Source organism: Carcharhinus amblyrhynchos, chromosome 1 (assembly GCF_965287045.1).
Source record: "Carcharhinus amblyrhynchos chromosome 1, sCarAmb.v2.hapA, whole genome shotgun sequence".
In the NCBI taxonomy this organism is placed as follows: Eukaryota; Metazoa; Chordata; class Chondrichthyes; order Carcharhiniformes; family Carcharhinidae; genus Carcharhinus; species Carcharhinus amblyrhynchos.
Window position 1 is genome coordinate 72,924,739 of NC_137324.1, and position 25,834 is coordinate 72,950,572.

The following is a 25,834-nucleotide window of genomic DNA, read 5'->3' on the forward strand; positions in this document are numbered from 1 at the left end:
ATTTTAGTAATTAATTCCTCTCACAATAAATTAAAACCTTCTATTAGCTCTCCTAATTATTGCTGTAACTGCATATTTGCCTTTTATGACTCGTGCACTAAACATCTACATCACTTTGAATCTCAGGTTTCTACAATATCCTGCCATTTAGATAACAAGTATATTTTTTATTCATCCTGCCAAAATGAACAATTTTCCCACATTATACTCCATTTGCCAGATATGTGCCCACTCACTTAATCTATCCATGTCCCTTTGCATCCTTATGTCCAATCTTAAAAGATGTTAAGTTTAAGGGAAGGAATCCCAGAGTCTCAGTCAATGCTTTGGGAGTGGATAATCTGAGTTGCTCGCAGAAAGACATCATTCTGGATTATGCGTGCGTTGGTGAACGAGATGCAAATCAAATGCATGGTGGCCGATTAGCTTAGCAATGTCAGATCATCTAGGAATCACTTACTACCTCTTGCAGCTACGAACCAGATTATCTTACTAAACTAGTCCTCAATATAGTGAAGAGAAAGTAAACTAATAAAGTAGATTTCTCATATGAAGCTGTTTTGTTAAAAAACAGGAAAAGCCTGGGAACTGCAGGCCAGCAAGCCTCACATCTGTGCTGGATAAGTTGTTGGAAGGTGTTTTGAGAGACAGAGTATACAGGCATTTAGGGACAGGCAACATGGCTTTTGTGAGTGGAAAATCATGTCTCTCAAATTTGATTGAGTTTTTTGAAGGGCTAACTAAGAAGGTAGATAAGGGCACTGCAGTTGAGTTGTCAACATGGACTTTAGCAAGGCCTTTGACAAGTTACCGCATGGGAGGTTGTTGGATAACCAAGAAAGTAGATGAGGACAGTGCAGTTGATGTTGTCTATATGGACTTCAGCAAGGCTTTTGACAAGGGACCGCATAGTAGGCTGTTGCATAAGGTTAAAATCTCATGGGACCCACAATGAGGTGGCTAAATTGACAGAAGCCAGAGGGTGGTTGTGGAGGGTTGTTTTTCAAACTGGAGGTGTGTGGCCAGCGGTGTGCCTCAGGGATCAGTGCTAGGGTCACTGTTATTTGTCATTTATATTAATGATTTGGATGAGTATATAGGAGGCAATGGTTAGTAAGTTTGCAGATGACACCAAGGTTGGTGGCATAGTGGACAGTGAAGAAAGTTATCTCCAGTTGTAACGGGATCTTGATCAATTAGGCCAGTGGGCTGACGAATGGCACATGGAGTTTAGTTTAGATAAATGTGAGGTGATGCATTTTGGTAGATTGGGCCAGGGCAGGACCTACACACTTAATGGTAGGGCGTTGGGGAGAGTTACAGAACAAAGGGATCTAGGCGTACATGTTCATTGCTCCTTGAAAGTGGAGTCACAGGTGGAGAGTGGTGAAGAAGACATTCAACATGCTTGTTTTTATTGGTCAGAACATTGAATACAGGAGTTGGGACGTCTTGTTGAAGTTGTACAAGACATTGGTAAGGCCACACTTAGAATACTGTGTACAGTTCTGGTCACCATATTATAGAAGATATTATTAAACTAGAAAGAATGAAGAAAAGATTTACTAGGATGCTACTAGGATTTGATGGTTTCAGATATAAGAAGAAGCTAGATACGCTGGGACTTTTTTCTCTGGAGCATAGAAGGCTGAGGGGTGACCTTATAGAGGTTTATAAAATAAAGAGAGGCACAGATCAGCTAGATAGTCAATATCTTTTCCCAAAGATAGGGGCATCTAAAACTAGAGGGCGTAGGTTTAAGGTGAGAGGGGAGAGATACAAAAATATCCAGGGAGGAAATTATTTCACACAGAGGGTGGTGAGGGTCTGGAACAAGCTGCCAGAAGTAGTAGTAGAGGTGGATACAATTTTGTCTTTTAAAAAGAATTTAGACAGTTACATGGGTAAGATGGGTATAGTGGGGTATGGGCCAAATGCGGGCAATTGATAACTCAAAATAAGGGCAGCATGGACAAGTTGGACCAAAGGGCCTGTTTCTATGCTGTAAACCTCTATAACTCTAAAACACATCTTTTGTTGTTTTGGTGAATAACAAAATACATTTCTGATGCCTCATCTTTATGAAATTGGCTCACCTGCCCTGGAGTGAGAAAAAAATTGAAACATGGATCCTCATGAGAAAGTTCAGACACCTCTAATCTAAGCAGTTTGGAAGCCTTACTGTCATTCCAGTGCAGGATATTGAACCCCGAGTGAAGATGCCTAACAAAGCTATTGATTTGCTTGCCACGGGTCAAACTCCAGGTTATGATACCATGCTGAAAAATCATAATTCTTGTTGGCACTGGGATACCACAACTGCTGGGGTCTGACTCTTTTGAACACAGTTCAACATCACTCCAAAGACAAAGACAAAGGAGGAGGACATTGCCTGTGCTGACAACATCAAGATTTTCTGGGATCTTGAAAAATGAAAACTTCTATGTTGTTTTCATTGCTTGTTAAGTATATGCAAAATCTTGCTTAGTAAATTCTACTTGATTCATAAATAGTACCCATTTGCACTTTGTAGGTCAAGTACAACTGAGGACTCTAGTGTTAGAGATTTCAAAAGTCAGATCTTAGAGTTTGTTTTAATTTGAAGGGTTTTATATCTCAAAACCCTAAACCTTACAATAGCAAGTACATTGCCAATTGCCTTAAATTTGTTTGATAACACTCCTGTAAAGTACCGTGGGACATCTTGCAACATTAAAGGCACTATACAAATACAAATTGCTGCCATTTCCAATCTCCTACAAAGGAAAGTTGAAGGATATAACTGGTGATTGCTTGAAAATACTTTCACTCAAAGGCCATAAGTTTTGGTAATCTTCTTAAACCTCCTCCTGAGACTGCATATATTCAATTATATCAATATTCCTCCAAAATATTTAAAACATATAAAATAGCAATTTGAACATACCAACCTATATCTCAAGTTTGCCCACTCATGGGTTTGCTGACCTAGATATAAAAATTATAAGTCCCACCCTCCGGCAAAATAGTCTTCCAGTAGTTGAAGAAAACTAAGGGAATGTTTTCTTCACTTTTTTTTAAAGCAAAGAGAAAATAGAGGTACGCAGCAAGAAACAACATATCCTTGCTTTTACTCTTCTCAAAAAAAAAATTAGAAACATATTGCTAATGTGCTAGCAAATAATTTCTCAGTTAAATAGCAAATCTAGCAAACTACAAGGAAAACAAAAGCATTTTTATCAAGTGAAAGCAGCAAGACCCCTTATTGCAAACTGAAAACACTGTACATACCACTTGTTCTCTCTGCATTTTGGAGAATTACTTTCAAATGGCTTTGGGAAGGCCAAGTATTCTGTTTTTCCAGAGATGCTGTGTTCGGTTACAAGTGGTTGTTGTTCATTGCTTTGGACACTGACATTTTGAGACAGATCACTAAACCCAGGAGGGAATATTGGGTTAAGGTTAAAACCTGCATTTGATAAAAGACAAATTAATTAGTAAAGTTAACTGCATGTGCAGCTTCTGAATGAATAATCAAAATACAATATCTGTTGATTGCTAAATAGTTTCTCAGCTCAATATTATCATCTAGGTCATAAATAAAATTTCAGAACTACAACTTTAAAAAAGGTTTAGATATTCAATTGTACTGAACTTATCAAAAGCATTCCCTGATAGAATGACCACCCAGTGCTATCCTACCCAAAATATGAGCCTCTTGCATAGTCACATTTTAGTTATGGAAGGTTGGCAAGAAGTGGCTTGAGCAAAAGAGTGAGAAACTAATACAAGATAGTGATTTTTATGACATATTGTCTGGATAATAATCACATTTTTGAACAATACATGAATCAAAATATTTACATTTACCCTGTACTTCTCAAATCCAAAATATCTCAAGCACTGAATCTTTTTGAACTGCTGCAAGGACAGACACACCAGCCACTTGTAAAATGAGAGAAAACTAGAATCATAGAGCCCAATTTTGCCATTGCATTGTGCCCATTTTCAGGCACGAAAACTTGGTAAAGTTGGGCATGAAGCAAATAGCACGATCCACGCCTGCATCAATTCCCCCTTTACCAAGGCCCAAAAATGGATGCGATTGGGACCGCACCTGAAACGGGCATGATGTCAATTTAAATGCATTTGTATGCATTTAAATTGACTTAATAGGCTGGATACCCAAACTTGCCTGCATTTCTCTCTTTACCTGTCCAGATTCGGCGCAAAACAGACATGCTTAGCAAAGGTCTATTTCGGGCTCTCCAGCTTCTGAAAAGGCAAGGTCAGAGCTTCTGGCGAGTCTCTAACTCAGATTGGTGGTGGTGGGGGATGGGGGTGGGCCAAATGGATCTCTGGTTGTGTGGGCAGGGGAATGGGGGATCTGCTGCCACTTGATAAGAGGGACAGTTATGTTGTGGGGGTGGGGCGATGCATGTGGGGGCCATCGCTCGCAGGCCGCTTTATGCGGCCCAGGAGCAGTGTTGCAGGAGAGCGTTTTCCAATTTTTTTCCACTGCGCATGCACAGTTGAAGGCTCCAATCAGCAGCAGTGTTTTGAGCATGATAAGCCCTGCCCACAGCACGATTCAGATTCATGACTTTTTTTCAGGCCAACTGTGTATGGGTGCACCAGAGAACAGGTTCACAAGTCAAATCTGAATCATGCCCAGATTCAGCACTTAGACTCAAAATGGTAAAATCAAGCTCATAATGTCATCACTTTTTCACTGCATCTTCTCCTAAGAATAAGGTGAAACAATCTAAACCTACATCCTCTCTAGTCATGGCATGATGCAATCAGTTTCAAGGTGGCATAAAAATGCACATTTCTTGAGAAATAGAATGTCAGACCCTTCTAGAATACTACACCTAGCATCTAAATTAATAATTGATGAAATTCATTCATATACAGTATTTAAGCCAATTTTAAGCAAACTAGTTTCCTCAGCATAAAGCCAGCTGTTAATAATTTGCAATGTTAACCTCCTCAAGTCATACAAGCTAAAACATTAGAAACTCTATTTAATTCAAATAATTAAATAAAAGAAAACTTGTTTTGAGTACAATGTTCAAGATGAACAGAACAGGGTTTGTTGCGATGTACAAAACCGTACGGAACACAAGGATTGACAGTAAACTGCTGAATATAACTAACTTAGGAAAATAATCAAATTGCTATAAATTAAAATAGATCCAACACTCATGAGTATTTGATTAAGTTATTCAAAAATTGTTTTCTCATTTGCATCATACGATATGGAATTTAGTCAATACAAGGGCAACAATTTCTACAAATAGCAGCACTTACCATGAACAAAAGGAGAGCAATTTGGAAGTCGTGACATGCTTAATGGATTTAAAGATGGGGACGGAAAGCTAAATGAAGGGAAGACAAAATTGCTTGGAGAAGGTGGTGGTACACTGCTATCTCTCTGATTTTCTGGCTTTTTGTCTTGCTGTTGTTGATGGAGAAGGTCATTCAGCATCTGCTTTAGCCTGCAAAGTTACAGAAATAAACAAATATTCTGTATTTACTGATACAAAAAAAATCAGCTTATATCATCTCTTTAGGTATCCACAAGCTTAGACAAAGAAGCACTCAGAGTTTTGGTTACATTATCATTAGATTATTCTTCGATGTTCATTAGCCAAGAAAAGGAAGAAATACAAAAACGTGTGCAAATCCACTTCAACTTTAGGCAGTAACAGCTGTTTTCATGTTGGATTTTTCAGTTGGCAGTAATTTCATAAGTTGTTGGGAAGATATGGTCTAAAAAATGTTCATCCATTTGATAGGCTTTCATGATTTTGGCATATTTTGTCAGGTTTTGCTGCATTAAATGGTTACACCAAGAGCCAGCAGTATCAAAACCATACCAAAATCAATTTAATAGAAACTAAAAACGGACTCTTGCTCTGCCGTGAAAATTTCATGCACAAAAAAATTATGCTCCAAATTTGTGGTAGGAAGGCAGGTTGGAAAGGAGGAAGAGGAGGCAAAAAAATGCTAACCCACACATTGTTTGGTGCAATACTCATTACATAGTTTCCCAACTTTACATAAGTAAATGTTCTCAAAGTATATGTCATGATCCATTAAAAAGCAGTAGTACTAAAACAAGTACGCGAGATTAAGTCTATGGAGTACGAATGGAAGTTTCCATACATTTAATGAGAAACCACATCCATACTGACACCTAAGGTTTCTCACATTTAACCTGAAATTACATTGTAAAAAAAATTCATTGCCCATAACTGAACCATAAGGCTAGATTGGAAAGTCACTCATTGGATGAGATTTTTCTAGGAAATTGGCAAAGGCTGACGGTGTCTGGGAAAAGGATCATTGAATCTGTCGACAGCGACGGCAACTTTCTCCATCATATACCCTAGGATTTGAAAAAAAAAATTCAAGTATCAGGTCCCACAACTTACTGCTGGTGGACAGCCTCAGCAACTTAGAAAAGCGAGTATCGGGGCCCAATATTTCAAGGGCACACAGTGCACAGCAACCAAACTAGCCAACCATGGACCCAACTCCTGGCCCCACCCAAGCACTGCCAGAATCCACTAAAGAAAGAGTTCAAGGAGACTTAGATTTGATACACATTGTTGATCAGCCTGGAGTCCTACTTAGATGTTTGCAGGCTGGAGTTTAAAACAGTAGACTGACTTGTGAGTTTGGAAAGTTTTAGTCATTACTTTTCCATTGTCCTTAGATCCCCATGGACCTTAGTTCTGCTGGGGCTCCCCAATGCCATATTTGGTCAAATGCTGCTTTGGCATCAAAGGGAACTTTCACCTCCCACCTCTGGCTTCCATTATCTGGATCAAGTCAGTAATAAGGTGTCAGAACCAAATATTCCCAACAGAACACAAATTAAGTGGACAGCAGGTTTGTCTATAGATGGCTGGTGCTATCTATTACAGATACCAAGTGGAGTCCAATAGGGTGAAAAGTGGTTAGGTGAGATTTGTCCTGCTTTTTTTGGATTAAAAACATCTAAACAAACCTCTGCACAAAGGATGAATGCTGACACAGCTTTTTGGAACAACTTGGCTTAGTTAGTGGCTAGCCCTGATTTAGGGCACAGACAGTAGTGTTTTGAATGGCCACAAGTTAACAGAGTTAGAGGCTTTTTGAATATACAGCGTGTATGGTGGATCTCATTGCTGTAGTGCACTTGTGGTGTAAATGCACTTAATAAGGTGCCACACAAAGGGTTATTAAATAAAATTAAGACTCATAAGTTTAGCGTAATGAATTTGTATGGACTGAGGATTAGTTAACTGACAGAAAATATAAATAAACATTTGTCAAGTAGTCGGGCTGTAACTAGGGTAACACAGGATCAATGTTAGGGGTCTCAGCTAGCTACAATCTATACTAATTACATAGTTACTATGCTCAGTTCTGGTCGCCTCATTACAGGAATGATGTGGAAGCAACTGAAAGGGAGCAGAAGAGATTTACAAGGATGTTTGTTGCCTGGATTGGGTGGCTTGCCTTATGAGGATAGGTTGAGAGAGCTCAGTCTTTTCTCCTTGGAGAGACAAAGGATGAGAGATGACTTGATAGAGGTGTATAAGATGTTGAAAGGTATTGATCAGGTGGATTCTCAGAGGCTTTTTCCCAGGGCTGAAATGGCTGCCATAAGAGGACACAGGTTTAGGGTGCTGGGGAGTAGGTACAGAGGAGATGTCAGGGGTAAGTTTTTCACTCAAAGGGTGGTGGGTGCTTGGAATCGGCTGCCGGCGGTGGTGGTGGAGGTGGATTCGATAGGGTTTTTTAAGAGACTTCTGGATGAGTACATGGGACTTAGTAAGACTGAGAGTTATAAGTAAGTCTAGTAGGTAGAGATATGTTCAGTGCAATTTGTGGGCTGAAGGGCCTGTTTGTGCTGTAGTTTTTCTATCTTCTATAAGGAAACCGAGTGTGTCATTAACAAATTTGGACATTGTACAAAGTTAGTTTGGAAAATAAACAGTGAGGAGGATGCAAATATGGACGTGGACAAGTTGAGTGAGTAGGCAACATAGCCACATTACCTTTCATCTGCTAAATGTGAAGAGCAAAATATGTTTTGAATGGTGAGAGACTGGGAAGTGTGAGCATCCATGGAGACCTGGATGTCCTTGTGCATGAACCGCAACAAGTTATGATGCAGATACAGCAAGCAATTGAGATTAACTTGCAATACTGTGTGAAATTTTGGTCAGCTTACCTAAAGGAAGACACATTTGCCCTAGAAGGATTACAACAAAGCTTCACTAGGCTGATTTCTGGGATGAGTTGATCTTTCTATGACAATATGCTATATCCTCAGGAGTTTGGAAGAATCAGAAACATATCGACTAATTGAAACATGTAACATTTCTTCAGTGGATTAAAGTAGATTCTGAGGAAGTGTCCCCTCTGACTGGGCTTTTAGCATATAGTGTCTTGGTCTCAGAATAAAGAATTGGCCATAAGCACTGAGATGAACAGAAATTACCTCAATTGAAAAGTTGTGAATTATTGGAGTTCTCAATCTGCAGAAGCTGTCATTGAGTGTATTCGAGGCTGAGATTAATAGATTTTTGGGTAACCAAGTACTGAGGTCTGGAATGCCTTCCCGATATCTCTCCACTTTGTTTTATTCCTTTCACACAAGCCTTAAAACTTACCCCTTTGACGAAGGTTTTGCCCATCTAAAATCTTCTGATGTGACTTGGTGTCATATTTTGTTTTCCTACGATGTAACTTTTATGTCAAAGGTACTTTACAAATATAAAAGTACATAATAACATAAGAAATAGGAGCAGGAGTAGGCCATCTAGCCCTTCGAGCCTGCCCCGCCATTCAATAAGATCATGGCTGATCTGTCGCTGCTTAGTTCCACTTTCCCGCCCTCTCCCCATAACCCTTAATCCCCTCTCTTATCAAAAACCCATCAACCCGCGTCGTAAAAATATTTAGTGAGGCAGCCTCCACCACTTCAACGGGCAGAGAATTCCAGAGATTCACCACCCTTTGAGTGAAGAAGTTCCTCCTCAACTCCGTTCTAAACCGCCCCCCTTTTATCTTGAGGCTGTGCCCCCTAGTCCTACTGTCTTTTTTGAGCGGGAAGAGTCTCTCCACCTCTATCCTATCCATCCCATTCATCATCTTATACGTCTCAATGAGATCTCCCCTCATTCTTCTAAACTCTAACGAGTACAAGCCCAGTTTATTCAGCCTCTCCTCATAGCTCAACCCCCTCAACTCCGGTATCAGCCTAGTAAACCTCCTCTGCACTCCCTCCAAGGCCAAAATATCTTTGCGCAGGTGCGGCGCCCAAAACTGCACACAGTACTCCAGCTGCGGCCTCACCAATGCCCTATACAGCTGCAGCAAGACCTCCCTACTTTTATATTCAATCCCCCTCGCTATGAAGGCCAGCATCCCATTCGCCTTCCTGACCACCTGCTGCACCTGCAAGCTGGGTTTTTGCGACTCATGCACAAGGACCCCGAGGTCCCTCTGCACCGTCGCCTGCTGCAGTTTTTCGCCACGTAAGTAATAGTCCTTCCTACCATTCTTCCTACCAAAGTGGACCACCTCACACTTGCCAACATTAAATTCCATTTGCCATTTCCTGGCCCATTCGCCCAGCCTATCTAGATCCTTCTGTAGACTCTCCACACCCTCCGCACAATTTGCCGTTCCCCCAATCTTGGTGTCATCAGCAAATTTCGACATCCTACACTCGGTTCCCTCCTCCAGATCATCTATATAAATGGTAAAAAGCTGAGGCCCCAGCACCGACCCCTGGGGCACTCCACTAGTCACCATCCGCCAATCCGAATAGCACCCGTTGACCCCCACTCTCTGCCTCCTATTTGACAACCAATCCTCTATCCACGCTAACACCCTACCCCCAATTCCATGTCCCTCGACCTTCTGCAATAGTAGTTGTTGGTGTTGTGCCTGTCCTTTTATTTCACTCTATTCATCATTTATAACTGTGTGATTGGCTGGGCCATTTCAGAGACAATTAAGGATCAACAATGCAAATGTGACACTGAAGCCATTTGCAGGCCAGACTTTCCTTCCCTGAAAGGCAGCGGTGATTTATTTTTTTACAACAATTAAGAAGCTCATATGCTGGCCCACAAATTACCAGGACACTCATCCTCTGGATTGCTAGTGTATCATAGATGAAATGGTGGTGTAACGGTAATGTCACTGGACTAGTAATCCAGTAACCCAATCTAATGCTTTAGGGACATAGACCACAAGTTGGTAGAACTTGAAGTCAATTAAAAAAAGTGAAACATAAAACTAATCTCAGTCACGGGGACCATGACACTACTGGTTGGCAGAAAAACCCATCTGATTCACTAATGTCCTTTAGTGAAAGAAACCTGCCATCCTTACTTGGTCTGGTCTGCATATGATTCCAGACTTGCAGCAATGTGACTAACTCTTAAATGCCTTCTGTAAAGGCCTAACAACCCACTCAGTTCAAGGATAGTTAGGGACAGACAAACAAATGCTGGCCTTGCCAGTGACACCCATGTCCATATGAAAGAATAAAGAAAAACAACACCACTGTACCCTAAAGTAACTCACCTGGAAAACCATTTTTCTAAGATCTATAAATCAGCACAGCGTGGATATATTTTACAAAATTTACTGTTTTCCCCAAATTGCCACTTATTTTTCCAGTAACTACCAATTTCAAATAATTGCAATTTCAATACTTGCAAATAATTAAAAAAACACCTTTGCACATGGTTCTGTTGCCAAGCCAACTGCGTGTAACACTGGTTTAATTGGTGCATAATGATATGCACCTGTGGTGATCCAACATTGCTAGGCATCACACTGTAAGGGCCAGTAAGGAATGTCTGCAGAAGATACGAAAGTGCCTGCATAGAAATAAAAAGTTTATTTATAACTACGCAAAATAGCACAGAATTAAACTTCAGTAAAACATATTTCATAAACAAAACTACCTTCTACAATCTAACATGTTTATGATGCAACTCAAGTTCCATCAGTAAAGCAAACTATTGGAATAGTGTACACAACCAAAAATCTTCAATGCAAATTTTCCTGGACAAAAAAAAATCACAGATAAGAGTAGGAATAATGCTGTTTGCCAAATTGCCTACAAATGCATGTATATTTGGTTAAAACTCACATTGGCCCTTGACAGTTTCACAGCACTTCTGATAACACATCAAAACAGTAATTGATTTGACATGAAAAAATAATCTGCAATATGAATTATCCTGAGTAATGTTTGTAAGCTTTAGATCAAAGCTGGATCATTCTACTGCAATTAAATTCTTTCAGGACTGTATATATTTAGAGAAGCAAGGCACTGATTTTCTCAGCAAGGCAGCAGTGGATCAAAACTGATCGTTCCCCATTCAAAAAGTTTTCATTAAACTATTAAATGAAACTTTTGGTTTAACTGAATATGAATACTTAAGCAGAAAATTAAATCCCTCAAATGATCTTTTGAAAGAGACCCACATTCTGAACTTTAATTCTTGCTTATCTCTTCACCAAATATAACCTGGTACTTACCTTCTAATTTGGTAGTCATGGCAACAAAATCTTTCAGAATCACAGTTTAGAGTATAGCAGATTTCCACCATGAGCAGTCTGAAATAGATCTCATTGTCTTTTTTGTGATGGAAATGTGAAATCCAATTACACATTTTTCTCTGTCTCAACTATGCCCTGTGGTCAAGTAATCCATGCTCTAATAACCTTCTACTTGGAAAAATTTGTCTGAACTTCACTCCTTTTGGTGGCTATTTCAATTTGAAGGCCCAACCTCTGAACTTGAACTAGACAAACCTTCAAAAAATTCCTCTCTTAAAAACCTCTTTGAAATCGTCACATTATACTGCAATAGAAATTGGCCCAGCTTCTCCACTCTCCACGTAACTTTAATGTCTCATTCTGGTGGATTTGCAGTTGAAGTTTACTGCCACAGAACACAATGCTAACTGAGGCCTAACTATTGCCTTGAGATGTTTCTGTGCACAAGGCTCTCTTTTTAAAGCTCAGTGTTTACCTTTATGTTTTAATCTACCTGTTCAGTCTTCCAAGGAATTGTATTTTTCAATCCTCCACAAACTTCAGTGCTTTTCCACTGAGTGTATAGAACATAGAACATAGAACATTACAGCGCAGAACAGGCCCTTCGGCCCATGATGTTGCGCCGACCAGCTTTTTTAAAAAAAACAACACTAACCCACTAATCTAAACCAATCCCATTTCGTCCATAAACCTATCCACAGATCTCTTAAACGCCCCCAAACTAGGCGCATTTACAACTGCAGCTGGCAGGGCATTCCAGTCCCTCACCACCCTCTGGGTAAAGAACCTACCCCTGACATCAGTCCTATAACTACCCCCCCCTTAATTTAAAGCCGTGCCCCCTCGTGCTAGCTTTCTCCATCCTAGGTATACTCCCATTTATTGTTCCTCCTCACAAAATATATTACTTAACACTACACCACAACAAATGACATATTATATTTGCCCATCAGCAAATTTCGACTAAATTCTTCCCGATTCTGAACCACACAAGGGACATTTTTTCTCCCAAGAAGGCTAACCCCAGCTTTGTTGAATTACTTTCAATCTGCACACATCTGACAATGACAAGATGCAGAGTGCTCATATGACATATTCTTAATCAATCAACAGCAAAGCAGTTGCATGCAAAAGCTGTGCACTCTTCTCAGGCAGTGGCAGAGAGGTGTTAAAAGAGGGATGGATATGCAAGACCTTCCAAAAATACTTCCTACCTGCTGGTCCTGCATCAAGGTCTGGCACATGTTTGTGCTGAATTCTAATTGCCTTGTCAGTTGGTTTATTTGTTCTTGCCAGTGTTCTCTCTCTTCCACATAGGAAAGATCAGCTGCCCAGCGCAGGTTTTCCTGCCGACGCATACCAACATTCTGCTGTTTGTTTTTAGGGAATGGACGATAGTTCCCATCTACAGAACATGTCCGCTTATCCTTCCACCTATGAAAATGATAGACAGGAGAAGTATATTATGTATCAAACAGCTTAATTGAGTTGAATGGTCCAGTCAACAGGCAAAACAGTCACCACATCATATAAGCATACATATGAACATAGGAATAAGGAACAGGAGATGGCAATTTGGCCCTTCAATCCTGCTGTCATTTGAGAAGATCACAGCTGATCTGATCATAATCTCCACTTTTCTATCTACCCCTCTCTGACCCCCAAATTAGATGTTGCACCAAAGCACAAATTTAGACTAGAGTCCAAATTATTTATACACATGAATCAGCACTAACTTGTAGCTGTGCAATCATAAGTAAACTTGCTGAAACCAAACCTGGAATTAGGAAACTTAATTAGGGGTGTCAGCTTTGGTATCTGAAAGGACTGATTATTAGGAAGAATTGTAACCCTATGTCAATGAATTGCTGTAATTTCCATGGCAATCGTAATCCAATAGTGGTACTGGAATTTCAGGACACTGATACAATGGTGATAAAGAAATATGTCCAAGTCAGAATGATGGGTGACTTCTAAAAGAAACTGCAGATGATGGCATTCCCTTGACATTGTTGCTCATGTTCTTCATGATAGAGGCCCGAGAACTGGAGTAGCTGCCAAATTAACTTTATTGTAGTGCATCATTTAGACAGAACACCAATCTAAAGACAGAAGTATTGAGTTCAAAACAAGTGACACTAGCTCAGTGGATTTTGTTCTGATTGTCATCCAATTTCCCCAAGTGTCGTTGCAGATGGATGGTGAAACGTATTTGTTATACCCTCAATTTGAACCATGCAATTTGAACCTACTCAAGCAGCAGAGGGCCGGAAAACATTAGCAGGAGGCCTGTAGCAGCAATTGCAACCGGCATCTGGCCAATCGTAAGTGTCCCTGGTCCTTTTATCCCATTTAATCAGCCCTGTGCCAGAAATTGGTGTGGAGTTCATTACCATATGGAAATCGTCATTTCCATATGATTAGCAAGCCCAGGATGGTAGTGTCTGGGCCCGAGAGTCTCTCCTGTGCTGAGAGAAGTACCCACTGCCGACTGGGCAGTGCCGATGGGGCAGGCCCTCCTTAGGGAGGTGGGGGGAGGGGGTGCTGATCGGTGGTGGTGCCCTCCTCAACTGCCCAATTGTCAGTCTCTCACTATCTTTTGCAACCCCAGCCCCAATTCTCTCCTCCACCACATGCCACTCCCCAGCAACGCCAGTCAAAGCCCTGCCCCGGCACTACTTAGTCCTAAGGAAGACTGACAAATTATCACTGGTGCCACTTCCCTTGAAAACATCTCATTGGTTCTGGCACTATATCACTTTTCAATAAAGACAGCCTTTCAACACCTCCTTGTCCTCAATTATAAATCCTTAGATGCACCAGTTACCTTTTTTCTCACTTTGGCTTGGGTAGCACCTTCTTCTTTTGTGAAGAAAGTTACAAAGTACTCATTTAATAGCTCTGCTATTTTGGAACTTCTTCACTCAAAGGGTGGTGAATCTCTGGAATTCTCTGCCCGTTGAAGTGGTGGAGGCTGCCTCGCTAAATATTTTTAAGAAGCGGGTTGATGGGTTTTTGATAAGAGAGGGGATTAAGGGTTATGGGGAGAGGGTGGGAAAGTGGAACTGAGCCACAACAGATCAGCCATGATCTTATTGAATGGCGGGGCAGGCTCGAAGGGCTAGATGGCCTACTCCTGCTCCTATTTCTTATGTTCTTATGTTCTTATGTTCACATGCACTTCCCCCTTTTTATTCCTCATCAGCCTTACTCTCTCTTTTACACTCTTTTATTAACTATATGCTGACATAAGATTCAGCATGATTCATCATTGTATTTTCTACGTGACATCTGTCATTAATGCACTTCTTCCTTTTCATCTTCACTGCCATCTCCCTCATCATCCAGGGCACTCTGGATTTATTTGTCTTACCATTCCCCTTCAAGGGGTATATCTTGACATTGCGTGCAATACCTTTTATTTGAGGCAGCCCATTATTGAGCCCCCATCTCGGTTCCAACACACTCAACTCAGATCATTCTCATCCCATCAAAATTGGTTCTCCCCAAAAATAATTATCTCTGCTCTGGATTGCTCCTTGTCCTTTTCCATGGCCAGCCTAAACCTTATGTATGACACAGTAGCCACTGTCTCCTAAATACACTCGCACTGAAAAGATCCACTTGGGCCAACTCATTCCCCAGGACCAAGCCTAACAGTGCCTGCCCTCTCACTGGACTGGAAACATACTGCTTTTGTTATCTTGAAAACATTCCAAGAGCTCATACCACACTTGGCCCTTTAACCTATTCACTCAACTTTTTTTATTAGACCATTGTGTATTATGCTGCTTTTAGCATATACTACAGAATTAAAGACAATATTATACCTAGGAAGCTTAAGACAGGGTATTAAGAAACCATGAATTTTGAAAAATTCCCTGCAGAAAATAAATATCATATTTGGTTGGCACACTGTGCAAAATACTGCCGCCAACACGAAAACTGGAACAATTTGCTCTTCTATACCAACATCATAAAATTGCAGCATTTACACATTTTATTGAACTATCATTCCATTTACAACCTGAAGTGCTAAAAAGCAGTTCAGTATAGATTAAAAATATTTTTTCTGCTTCACTGGATTGTAGGAATATAGGTTCTTCTCTACTCTCATGAAGACAGAAATTGAGAAAGCGTAACACTGATGAGGGGATTTTTGAGATTATATGGTCGTGCCTGGATAAACTGTTCATTACTAGATATATTCTTTGGGGTCGGTTTAGCTCAGTTGGAAGCTGTTTCATGATGCAGAGCAATGCCAACAGTGTGAGTTCAATTCCCTTACAGGCTGAGGTTATTCACAAAGGCCCCACCTTCTCAACCTTGTCTCTCACCTGAGGTGTGGTGATCTTCAGATTAAATCACCACCAGTTAGCTCTCCCTCAAATGGGAGGGCAGCCTATGGTCATCTCGGACCCTGGTGACTTTACCTACATTCTTTGAACAGTGCTGAAGTGTAACTCACCTGTTCTTGCTCTCTCTTGAACTGTGTGTTCCTTGGCTTTTGTTTTGATTGGGATACACTGTATATGTTTCATGTGAACTTGTTTCAACTTCTGATTGGGCAATCCCATCAGATTGGTAGTCATTCTCCTCCTCATCATCGTCACCAGCATCGTCATTATTATCTTCTTCCTCATCATCTTCATCATCATCATCTAATGCGCCTTGAGTCGAACCGCCCCAAGTAGCCATAGTCCTGTGAAACATTCAGAATTTGAACATAAATTACTATCATAATGCTAGTGGATACTCTCTCACAAAAAATAAAGGCTTCACAAGAAATAAAAAAAATTGGATGAAAAGAATTTTTCCTTCTGCACTTATCACAAAAAGTTTACATGGGGCAGAACTTTCCTGAAGCCCATGCTTTTTGTGGAGCAGCCTGCCATTGGCTGGCAGCAAGATCTTCTGGTCTTGCCATTACCAACAAGATTTCCCATTGAATGCACCCCTCACCACTGTGAAACCCGCTTCGGGGTGCACCATCAGCGAGATCAGAAGAACCCACTGGCGTGAAAGGCCATAAAGTTCAGCCCTTATGACCAGACACGAAACTTTCCTGAGACTTAGGTTGCCAATGGATTCCAATCCCAACAAACTCAATAGCATTTTATTTTATATGGCTCACCTGCCATGAGGAGGAGGAGGAGGAGGGTAGGGGGCATCTTTCGTGAGACTGGAAGATCCCACTAATGAGTAGGGTCAGAAGCCCCACCCTTAGTCTTTTCCATAACTCAAAACCACCAACAATGGATACATATGAATGCATGGTTGAGGGACTGGTGCAAGGTAGAGGGCTTTACTTTTGTAGACCACTGGGAGGTATTTGTGAGAGAAGGGCAACTGTATAGGAGGGATGGGGAAAATTTGAATGGGAGAGGGACAAATGTCTGAGCAGGGAGGTTAGCTGGAGTGTTTAGGCAGGGTTTAAACTAACAGGGAGGGGGTGTGGGGATGTGACTGATAGCTCATTAGACACTGGGGTCGGGAGTGAGTTGGGTGATAGGGTAGGTTTGGATGAAAGGAAAATTATCAGGGGGAAGGAGGTTCTGAGTGGCACTGGTGGGTTGGACTGCGTCTGTTTCAATGCGAGGAGTGTGACGGGTAAGACAGATGAGCTTAGGGCCTTGATGTTGGTGAGGAAGTTAGATGTGGTGGCAGTAACGGAGACATGGTTACGTGAAGGGCAGGATTGGCAGCTGAATGTTCCTGGGTATAAGTGTTTTAGGTGTGACAGAGGAGGGTTGAAGAGAGGTGGTGGGGTGGCGTTGTTAGTAAAGGAGCACATCACAGCAGTGCAGAGGGAGGACAATATGGAGGAGTTAGGGACTGAGTCGCTGTGGGTGGAGTTGAGGAATAAAAAGGGAGAGATTATGATGCTAGGGGTATACTATAGGCCACCCAACAGCCCGAGGGCAGTGGAGGAAGGTATTTGCAGAGGCATTTTAGATAGGTGCAGAAAGAATAAGGTGGCTGTAGTGGGTGACTTTAATCTTCCTGGACTGGATTGGAAGGTGCTTAGAGCTGGGGGTACGGAGGGGGAGGAGTTTGTAAAATGTGTGTTGGAAGGGTCCTCGGAGCAGTACGTAACTAGCCCGACTAGGGAGGGGGCTAAACTGGATTTAGTGTTGGGTAATGAGCCGGGGCAGGTGGTTGAGGCTGAGGTAGGCGAACATGTGGCTAACAGTGACCACAAGTCTGTCTACTTTAGGATAAAAATGGAAAAGGGATGAGTGCCGTCCGAAGGGGAGGGTGCTGAACTGGGGGAAGGCAAGCTATAGCCAGATTAGGAGGGAGCTGAAGGACACTGATTGGGAGGGGTTGTTAGCTGGCAAGCCCACGGTTGGTAAGTGTGAGGCTTTTAAGGGCAAACTGAAAATGTTGCAGGAAAGGCATGTGCCGGTAAAGAGGAAGGATGGGAAAGGCAGGATTAGAGAACCGTGGATTACAGGGGGTATCAAAGACTTGGTCAGGAAGAAGACGGAGGCACATGTTAGGTCGAAACAACTGGGAATGGAGAGTGTGCTGGAGGAATATAGAGAGAGTAGGAGGGAGCTAAAAAGGGGAGTTAGAAAGGCGAAAAGAGGGCATGAAATGGCTTTGGCTGATAGGATTAAGGAAAATCCAAAAGCATTTTACTCTTATATTAGGAGCAAGAGAGTGGTTAGAGGGAAAATTGGTCCCCTTAGGGACAAAGGAGGGGAGCTATGCATTGAGTCGGAGGGAATGGGGGAGATCCTGAATGAATACTTGGCATTGGTATTCACGAAGGAGAGGGGTTTAGTGTCTTGTAATGTCTTGGAGGGAGCTGTAGATCAGTGGAAGGAAATATCCATTACAAGGGAGGAAGTGCTAAGGTTTTTAGGTAGCATAAAAACGGATAAAGCTCTGGGGCCTGATGGTATTTATCCCAGGCTGCTTAGGGAGGTGAAAGATGAAATTGCTGGGCCTCTGACGCAAATCTTTGTCTCTTCTTTGGACACAGGTGAGGTCCCAGAAGACTGGAGGGTAGCAAATGTGGTACCGCTGTTTAAAAAGGGTAGTAGGCATAACCCTGGTAATTATAGACCAGTGAGTTTGACATCGATGGTAGGAAAATTATTGGAAAAAATTCTTAGGGATAGGATGTATGAGCATTTGGAGCGTTGCGATCTGATTAGGGGTACGCAACATGGCTTTGTTCGGGGGAGGTCTTGCCTTACATAGAACATAAGAAATAGGAGCAGGAGTAGGCCATCTAGCCCTTCGAGCCTGCCCCGCCATTCAATAAGATCATGGCTGATCCATCGTGGCTCAGTTCCACATTCCCGCCCTCTCCCCATAACCCTTAATCCCCTCGCTTATCAAAAACCCATCAACCCGCGTCTTAAAAATATTTAGCGAGGCTGCCTCCACCACTTCAACAAGCAGAAAATTCCAGAGATTCACCACCCTTTGAGTGAAGAAGTTCCTCCTCAACTCCGTTTTAAACCGCCCCCTCTTTATCTTGAGGCTGTGCCCCCTAGTCCTACTGTCCTTTCTGAGCGGGAAGAGTCTCTCCACCTCTATTACGAATCTGGTAGAATTCTTCGAGGTGACAAAAACGGTTGACGATGGGCGAGCCGTTGATGTTATCTATATGGATTTCAGTAAGGCATTTGACAAAGTCCCTCACGGTAGGCTGGTAGAAAAGGTTAAGACACATGGGATACAAGGACAGGTAGCTAGGTGGATCGAAAACTGGCTGGGCAATAGGAGACAGAGTAGTTGTCGAGGGGTCCTTTTCTGGCTGAAGGCCAGTCACCAGTGGTTTGCCGCAGGGCTCAGTACTGGGACCTCTCCTCTTTGTAGTATATATAAACGACTTGGAAGAGGGCGTACGTGGTGTGATCAGCAAGTTTGCAGATGACACCAAGATGGCAGGATTGGCAGATACCGAGGAGGACTGTCAGGTGACACAACAGGATATAGATAGGTTGGTATATCGGGCAGATAGATGGCAGATGGAATTTAATCCTGACAAATGCGAGGTGATGCATTTTGGAAGGAATAATGCAGGGAGGAGTTACGTGATAAAAGGTAGACCGATTAAGAGTATAGAAATACAGAGGGACCTGGGAGTGCAGGTGCACAAGTCTCTGAAGGTGTCAACACAAGTAGAGAAGGTTGTGAAGAAAGCTTATGGAATGCTAGCCTTTATAGGAAGGGGTATAGAGTATAAGAGCTGCCATTTAATGCTTCAGTTGTACAGAACGTTGGTTAGACCGCATTTGGAGTACTGCGTCCAGTTCTGGTCACCTTACTACCGGAAGGACGTGGAGGCCCTGGAGAGGGTGCAGAGGAGGTTTACCAGGATGTTGCCTGGCATGGAAGGACTGAGTTACGAGGAAAGGTTGGAGAAACTGGGGCTCTTCTCCTTAGAAAGACGGAGATTAAGGGGGGATATGATAGAGGTGTATAAAATACTGAAGGGAATAGATAGAGTCAACAGTGGTAGGCTTTTCCCTAGATTGGGGGCAATTACGAGAGGTCACGATCTAAGGGTGAGGGGGGAGAAGTATAATTTGGATACGAGAGGAAGGTTTTTCACGCAGAGGGTCGTGGGGATATGGAACGCGCTACCGAGTAGGGTGGTGGAGGCAGGCACGTTGGACTTGTTTAAGGTTTACTTAGATAGACACATGAGCGAAACAAGGATGGAGGGTTATAGTAGAGGGTATTAAATAGGGTCACAGCCTCAGGACGACACCGAAAATGTAGTATTACATGTTAACGTTTTGTCTTTTTATTCCACAGGTGTCGGTCCACCTTGTTGTCAAACGAGGGGCATGCACACAGTGGGTCCTGCGTGGGCTGCTCTTGGAGGTTCCGGGAGTGGCCTAGTACTTTGTGTCATTGTGTGTGCTTAATCCTGGACCAGCAGACGGGCGCCACAACAGCTCAGTGACTAGCACTGCTAGCTGTGCAGATACATGGATTTGGGCCTGTGTCTGTGGGAGTTTGCGCATTCTCCCTGTGGTTGCGTGGGTTTCCTCCGGGCGCTCCGGTTTCCTCCCACACCCCAAAGATGTGCTCTTAGGCTGATTGGTGTACTAAATTGACACTGGCTACATTAGGGGTTCCACTCACATAAACACAGGGCAGGGTAGGTGTAGGAAAATGCGGTGGCGCGGGCTCATTGGGCCGAAGGGCCTGTTTCCCATGCTGGGTTGTTCTTTGTTCTATATCTTAGGCTTTTGTCACTGGGATCTAGCTTTGAATCCATCAACAAATTATGATGAATAAAATATATTTTGCACTTCAAAGACTTAGAAATAAAATTGGATCTTTTGGCTGCAACCCAGGATCTAGCTGACAGAGGTATACAGCACAGAAAAATCAATTATTCAACATGTAAATTAATTTCAGGAAATCACAAGAAGATCATCATTATTTAAGTTGGAATTGACTTATAGTTCCCTCATGTCATGTTTTCTGACATTTAACATTTTAAAGTATTTAATACTTCGATGCATCATTCACATTGCTGTGTTCAAATTATCAGCAACTGTATTTTTCAGTGCAAAAATAATTTTGGTTCAGTGGTTCAGTTCTAATGCCTTTTTTAGTTAGAAGATAAAAGTGACTGCAGAAATTAGGTACAGAACCTAAGTTAACATTTCATTTGGATGAAATGTCTCCCCATTGAAGTGACAGTTCAAAATAAATAAATTCTTTTAGTGTACTGGAAAAATTTTATTCTTCACCCAAAACAAGAAACAGATTTGCTGGTTATTTATTTGATTGTTTGTTAGTGGGATATTGCCATGTGAATCTGAAAATTTGCTGCTTTTGCCCCCACAATGATTAAAAAGAAACTGGTGTGAAATGCTTTGGGAATAAGAATAAAGTTAGATGGACTACCTGGTATTGAACAAGGCACCACAACCAAAACAGGCACCCTGCCAAGACCTCCCCATGAATATCTTTGGGTTTATGCCAAAAGCTGTCCATCAGATTAGTAAACAACAGCTTGCAACAGTCATACTCTCAGAACCATACCTTTCAGCCAATGTCCTGAACCGCAGAGCCTGTACAACATAATGGTTAACATCCACAGAGTAATCCTTGGACTCCTAAACATCGACTCTAAAGTCCACAACTTACAAGGCATCAGGTACAAATCATGAGTAAGGGAATCTTTAGTTCATTATGATCTACCACACTCTCAACTGATGAATCAGTGCTCCTGCATGTAAATCCTGTGTTAGTCATTGTGCCTGTGCGGCACAATGGTTAACATCCATGGAGTAGTCCTCAGACTCCTAAACATCAACTCTAAAGCCCATGACTCTCAAGGCACCAGGTACAAACATGGGTAAGGGGATCTTTAGTTCATTACAATCTACCACACACTCAACTGATGAATCAGTGCTCTTGCATGTAAATCATCTGTAAGACCTACTGAGGGTGGTAAGGATAAAGAATGTACACTTGGTTGGGACATCAATTTTCATTACAATGATGAAGTAGCAGCACTGTTGGCTAAAACCTGAAGGACATAACTGCTGGACTGGGCATGTGATGATAGAAACAGCATGAAATCAGTGATTGTCTAGGCCATTAAGTTAAGAATCAGCCACATCCCCCATAGGTCTAGATATACATGTAGACCAGAATGGGTAAAGATAGCAGATTTGTTACAGAGAAAGGTTGAATAGGTTAGGACTTTATTCCCGGGAGCGTAGAAGAATGAGGGGAGACTTGATAGAGATGTATAAAATTATGATGGGTATAGATAGAATGAATGCAAGCAGGCTTTTTCCACTGAGGCTAGGGGAGAAAAAAACTAGAGGACATGGGTTATGGGTGAATGGGGAAAAGTTTAAAGGAAATATTAGCTGGGGGCAGGGGGTTCTTCACACAGAGTGGTGAGAGTTTGGAATGAGCTGCCAGATGAAGTGGTACATGTGGGCGGGCTCACTTTTAACTTTTAAGAAAAACTTGGACAGGTACATGGATGAGAGGGGTGTGGAGGGATATGGTCCAGATACAGGTCAGTGGGACTAGGTAGAAAAATGGTTCTGCACAGCCAAGAAGGGCCAAAAGACCTGTTTCTGTGCTGTAGTGTTCTATGGTTCTATGTCCAGAGGATATGAAAAATCAATAAATGGAAGTTCTCTCTTTGAATTAACAGGCATAGACTATAAATTATTAGTACACAAGAATGAATCCAGTTCAGAGTCTCAGCTAAGCTTTACTTAACTCTGGTGCAGCCGCACTTGGAGTATTGTGTGCAGTTCTGGTCCCCACATTGTAGGAAGGTAGGTTAGAGGGTCATTGCTTTTTAATTGGTCAGCGCAACATCGTGGGCCGAAGGGCCTGTTCTGCGCTGTAATGTTCTATGTTCTATAACATAGAATGCCTAGTAGGAGAACCCATGCCAAAAATAGAAAATGGTCTAATTACCATCACTAACTCCATGACCAAAAACTATTATATTGAAAAGATGGGCCAAAAAACTGCATCAGGTAAACACAGTCAATGCAATTAACTTATAAAAATCAATCCTTTCCACTAAATTAATCCAAAAATACCATGCTAATTTCACTTCAGGATTAGCAAAGTGTGCGACAATTTTATCAGAAAATTGTTGTGTGCGTTAGGTAGTGTAGACCACTTGGCCGAGCACATCAGAGTAATTTTATTTAGAATTGACAACAGTTAAGTTCCAACCAATTTGCCAATTCCAGGTCAAATGCAGATAAGTTAAAGTTTAATTCAGCAGGTTTGCTTATACGTTCAAATCTAACCTTTCAGTTCTGCTGAGCTGCTGTGTATCCTGTGTTTCTGTCCCTTCACTTTTAACAGATGCAGCAATGACAGAGTTGCTTTCAGTCAGTGTTTTTTGTCGCTGATGCTCAGCCATTAATGCTTCAAGTTGTTTTCTTCTTTGACGCAACTCTTCTCGTAGAATTTGGTGTCTCCGCATCTCAGACCACAGCTAACAATTTCAAAAAGACAATTATCACTTAGTAGAAGGCAGTTTACGTCAGTTAAGTCAAATCTTAATTTTGAGAATTGCTGTATAAATAGCTGTATTTTTTGTCCTCATTCTATGGGCTGAGAACGCTACTAGCAAGACTATCCCCAATTACCCTTGAAAGGGTGGCAGTGAGCTGCTGCTGCAATTGAGTGGCTTATCAGACCATTTCAGAGGGCAGTTCAGATTGTTGTGGATCTGGAGTTACATATAGGTAAGGATGGCAAATTTCCTTTCCCAAAGGACATTAGTGAACCACATGGGTTTACAACGCTTAGAAGTTTTGTGTTCATTATTACTGAACACGGTTATATTTTTGAGAATTGCTGAAAAAAGACATTTTGACCTGCAATTGAAGTCATATCTCTACAGCATTATTCCAGATCTTGGATTACTAGTTCAGTAACATTGCCACTACACTACCAATCCCAATCAGTATTAACTGTCTGTGACTTCCCCTTCAATTGACATCAAATGGGAGTTGTTCATGAATTTCTTTGGATCCAATTCTTCAGCTATCTGCACGACTGCCCCTTCTTGTCCCAATGCCTCGCGTCACCCTATCTCCAAGCCCTAACCAAAAAGGTTCCCAACTCTATTAATCTCCTGACACTCATCACCTCTTCTAGTCACCCTCTTCTGTCCCTACTCCTAATTACTTAATTATCTTGCCACAGTCTAACAGTTAAGTATCAGCAACTTCTTAATTTCACCAAAGACAATTCAGCTGTCTTTTCAAAACTACCATCACTCCCTGTTTAAAACACCAAACCCAACCACTCCACAGTTACTATTTCCTCATCTCTAGACTCCCTTTACTACTTACAATTTTACAAATCTGCTGTGCTGTATGACACCAAGTGTCAATCTCTAGTTCAACAACTGGAAATAAATAAATCCATTAATTCAGCTCTTTTCTGAAACAGCATACCTTGAACAATATGCAACTCAACTGTCCTGTTCAACCACCAATGATGTTCTAAACCGCACAACTAATCCATCACCACCATCATCACAACCACTTACATTCCTACTTCAACACGGGCTTGTGAAGACCATAATTACCTCAATGCTCACTTTCAACATGTTTTATTGGCTGCTCAAATTTGACTGTATAGAAAATACGACAACAACTTGCATTTATATGGTGCATTTAATGTAATGAAATATCTTGGTGCTTTTCAGGTGCATTATAAAGCAAAATTTGGTACTGAGTCACATAAGGAGAAATTACCAACTATGGCTACCAAGAGAATTTGAAGCCCGTTTTAGATCAGTCACAAAGTAGAGCAATTAAAATTATAGGTGCTGAAGAGGCCAGATTAAGTTGAACAATGTTATCTTGGAGGGCTAAGAGGCAGGAGGGGATTAAAGAAAGGGAGGAGCAAGGCCACAGAAAGATTACTAGTCAAGGGTTAGATTTTGAAATCCAAGGCATTGCTTAACAAGGAGTTAATGTATGTCGGAATGAATGGACTGATGGTTGAGCGATACTTTGCTGCCTATTTCCTTACTTGCAGCGTGTTTTGGCCAGGAAGGTCTTGGAATTGTCAAGTCTAGAGGTAACAAAAACATGGATTTCAGTGTCAGATGAGCTGGGTTGGACTTAAATGATATTACAGAGGTGGAAATACTAAGTAATGGCACAGATATGTGGTCAAAAGCTCATCTCGAATCAAATACGATACCAAGGTTTGTAACATTATAGTTCAACTCAAATCTGCCAGGGAGAAAAATGAAGTCAATACCTGAGAAACAATCTGTAGTAGGGACTACAGACAATGGCTTTGGTCCTACCAATATTTAACTGGCAGAGGGAGATTTTTGCTTATTCATACTGAAGGTAGTCTGATAATTTAGCAACAGTGGAGAAAGCAAGAGGCGATGGTGAGCTAGAGCTGAGTTCCAGCAACAATCATCAGAAAACCCTTGGTATGCTTTTAGATTATATCTCAGAGGGGTAGCATGTAAATGCAAAATAGAAGGGGCCCTTGATGGATATCAGATATAACTGTGCAGAAGCAAAAGAAGCAGCTACAACAGGTGATACTCTGGGCCACGATTACATAGATAATAGAACCAGGTGAGTGCAATCCCATCCAGCTGGGCAATGGTAGAGAAGGGCTGCAGGAGAATGATGTGGTCAATCTTATCAAAGGCCGTGGACAGATCAAGAATAGTTTATAACACTCTGATCAAAGGTCATTCAGACTTGAAACCTTAGCTCTATTCTCTCTCTACAGATGCTGTCAGACTTGTTGA

General features: G+C 41.7%; 1 protein-coding gene across 7 annotated transcripts in view; it reads right to left on the bottom strand.

The window, feature by feature from the left end:
• The window catches only part of pcm1 (pericentriolar material 1), a 139,965-nt gene that overhangs the window by 49,762 nt on the left and 64,369 nt on the right, over nt 1-25,834 (bottom strand). For all 7 annotated transcript variants that reach the window (XM_080186843.1, XM_080186817.1, XM_080186860.1 and 4 more), the window contains 6 exons: nt 23,343-23,533; nt 16,034-16,267; nt 12,780-12,999; nt 10,732-10,877; nt 5,293-5,480; nt 3,271-3,448 (listed from right to left, as the gene is read on the bottom strand). In XM_080186843.1, the coding sequence (XP_080042969.1) occupies nt 3,271-3,448; nt 5,293-5,480; nt 10,732-10,877; nt 12,780-12,999; nt 16,034-16,267; nt 23,343-23,533 (1,157 nt within the window). The remainder of the gene's footprint in view (nt 1-3,270; nt 3,449-5,292; nt 5,481-10,731; nt 10,878-12,779; nt 13,000-16,033; nt 16,268-23,342; nt 23,534-25,834) is intronic.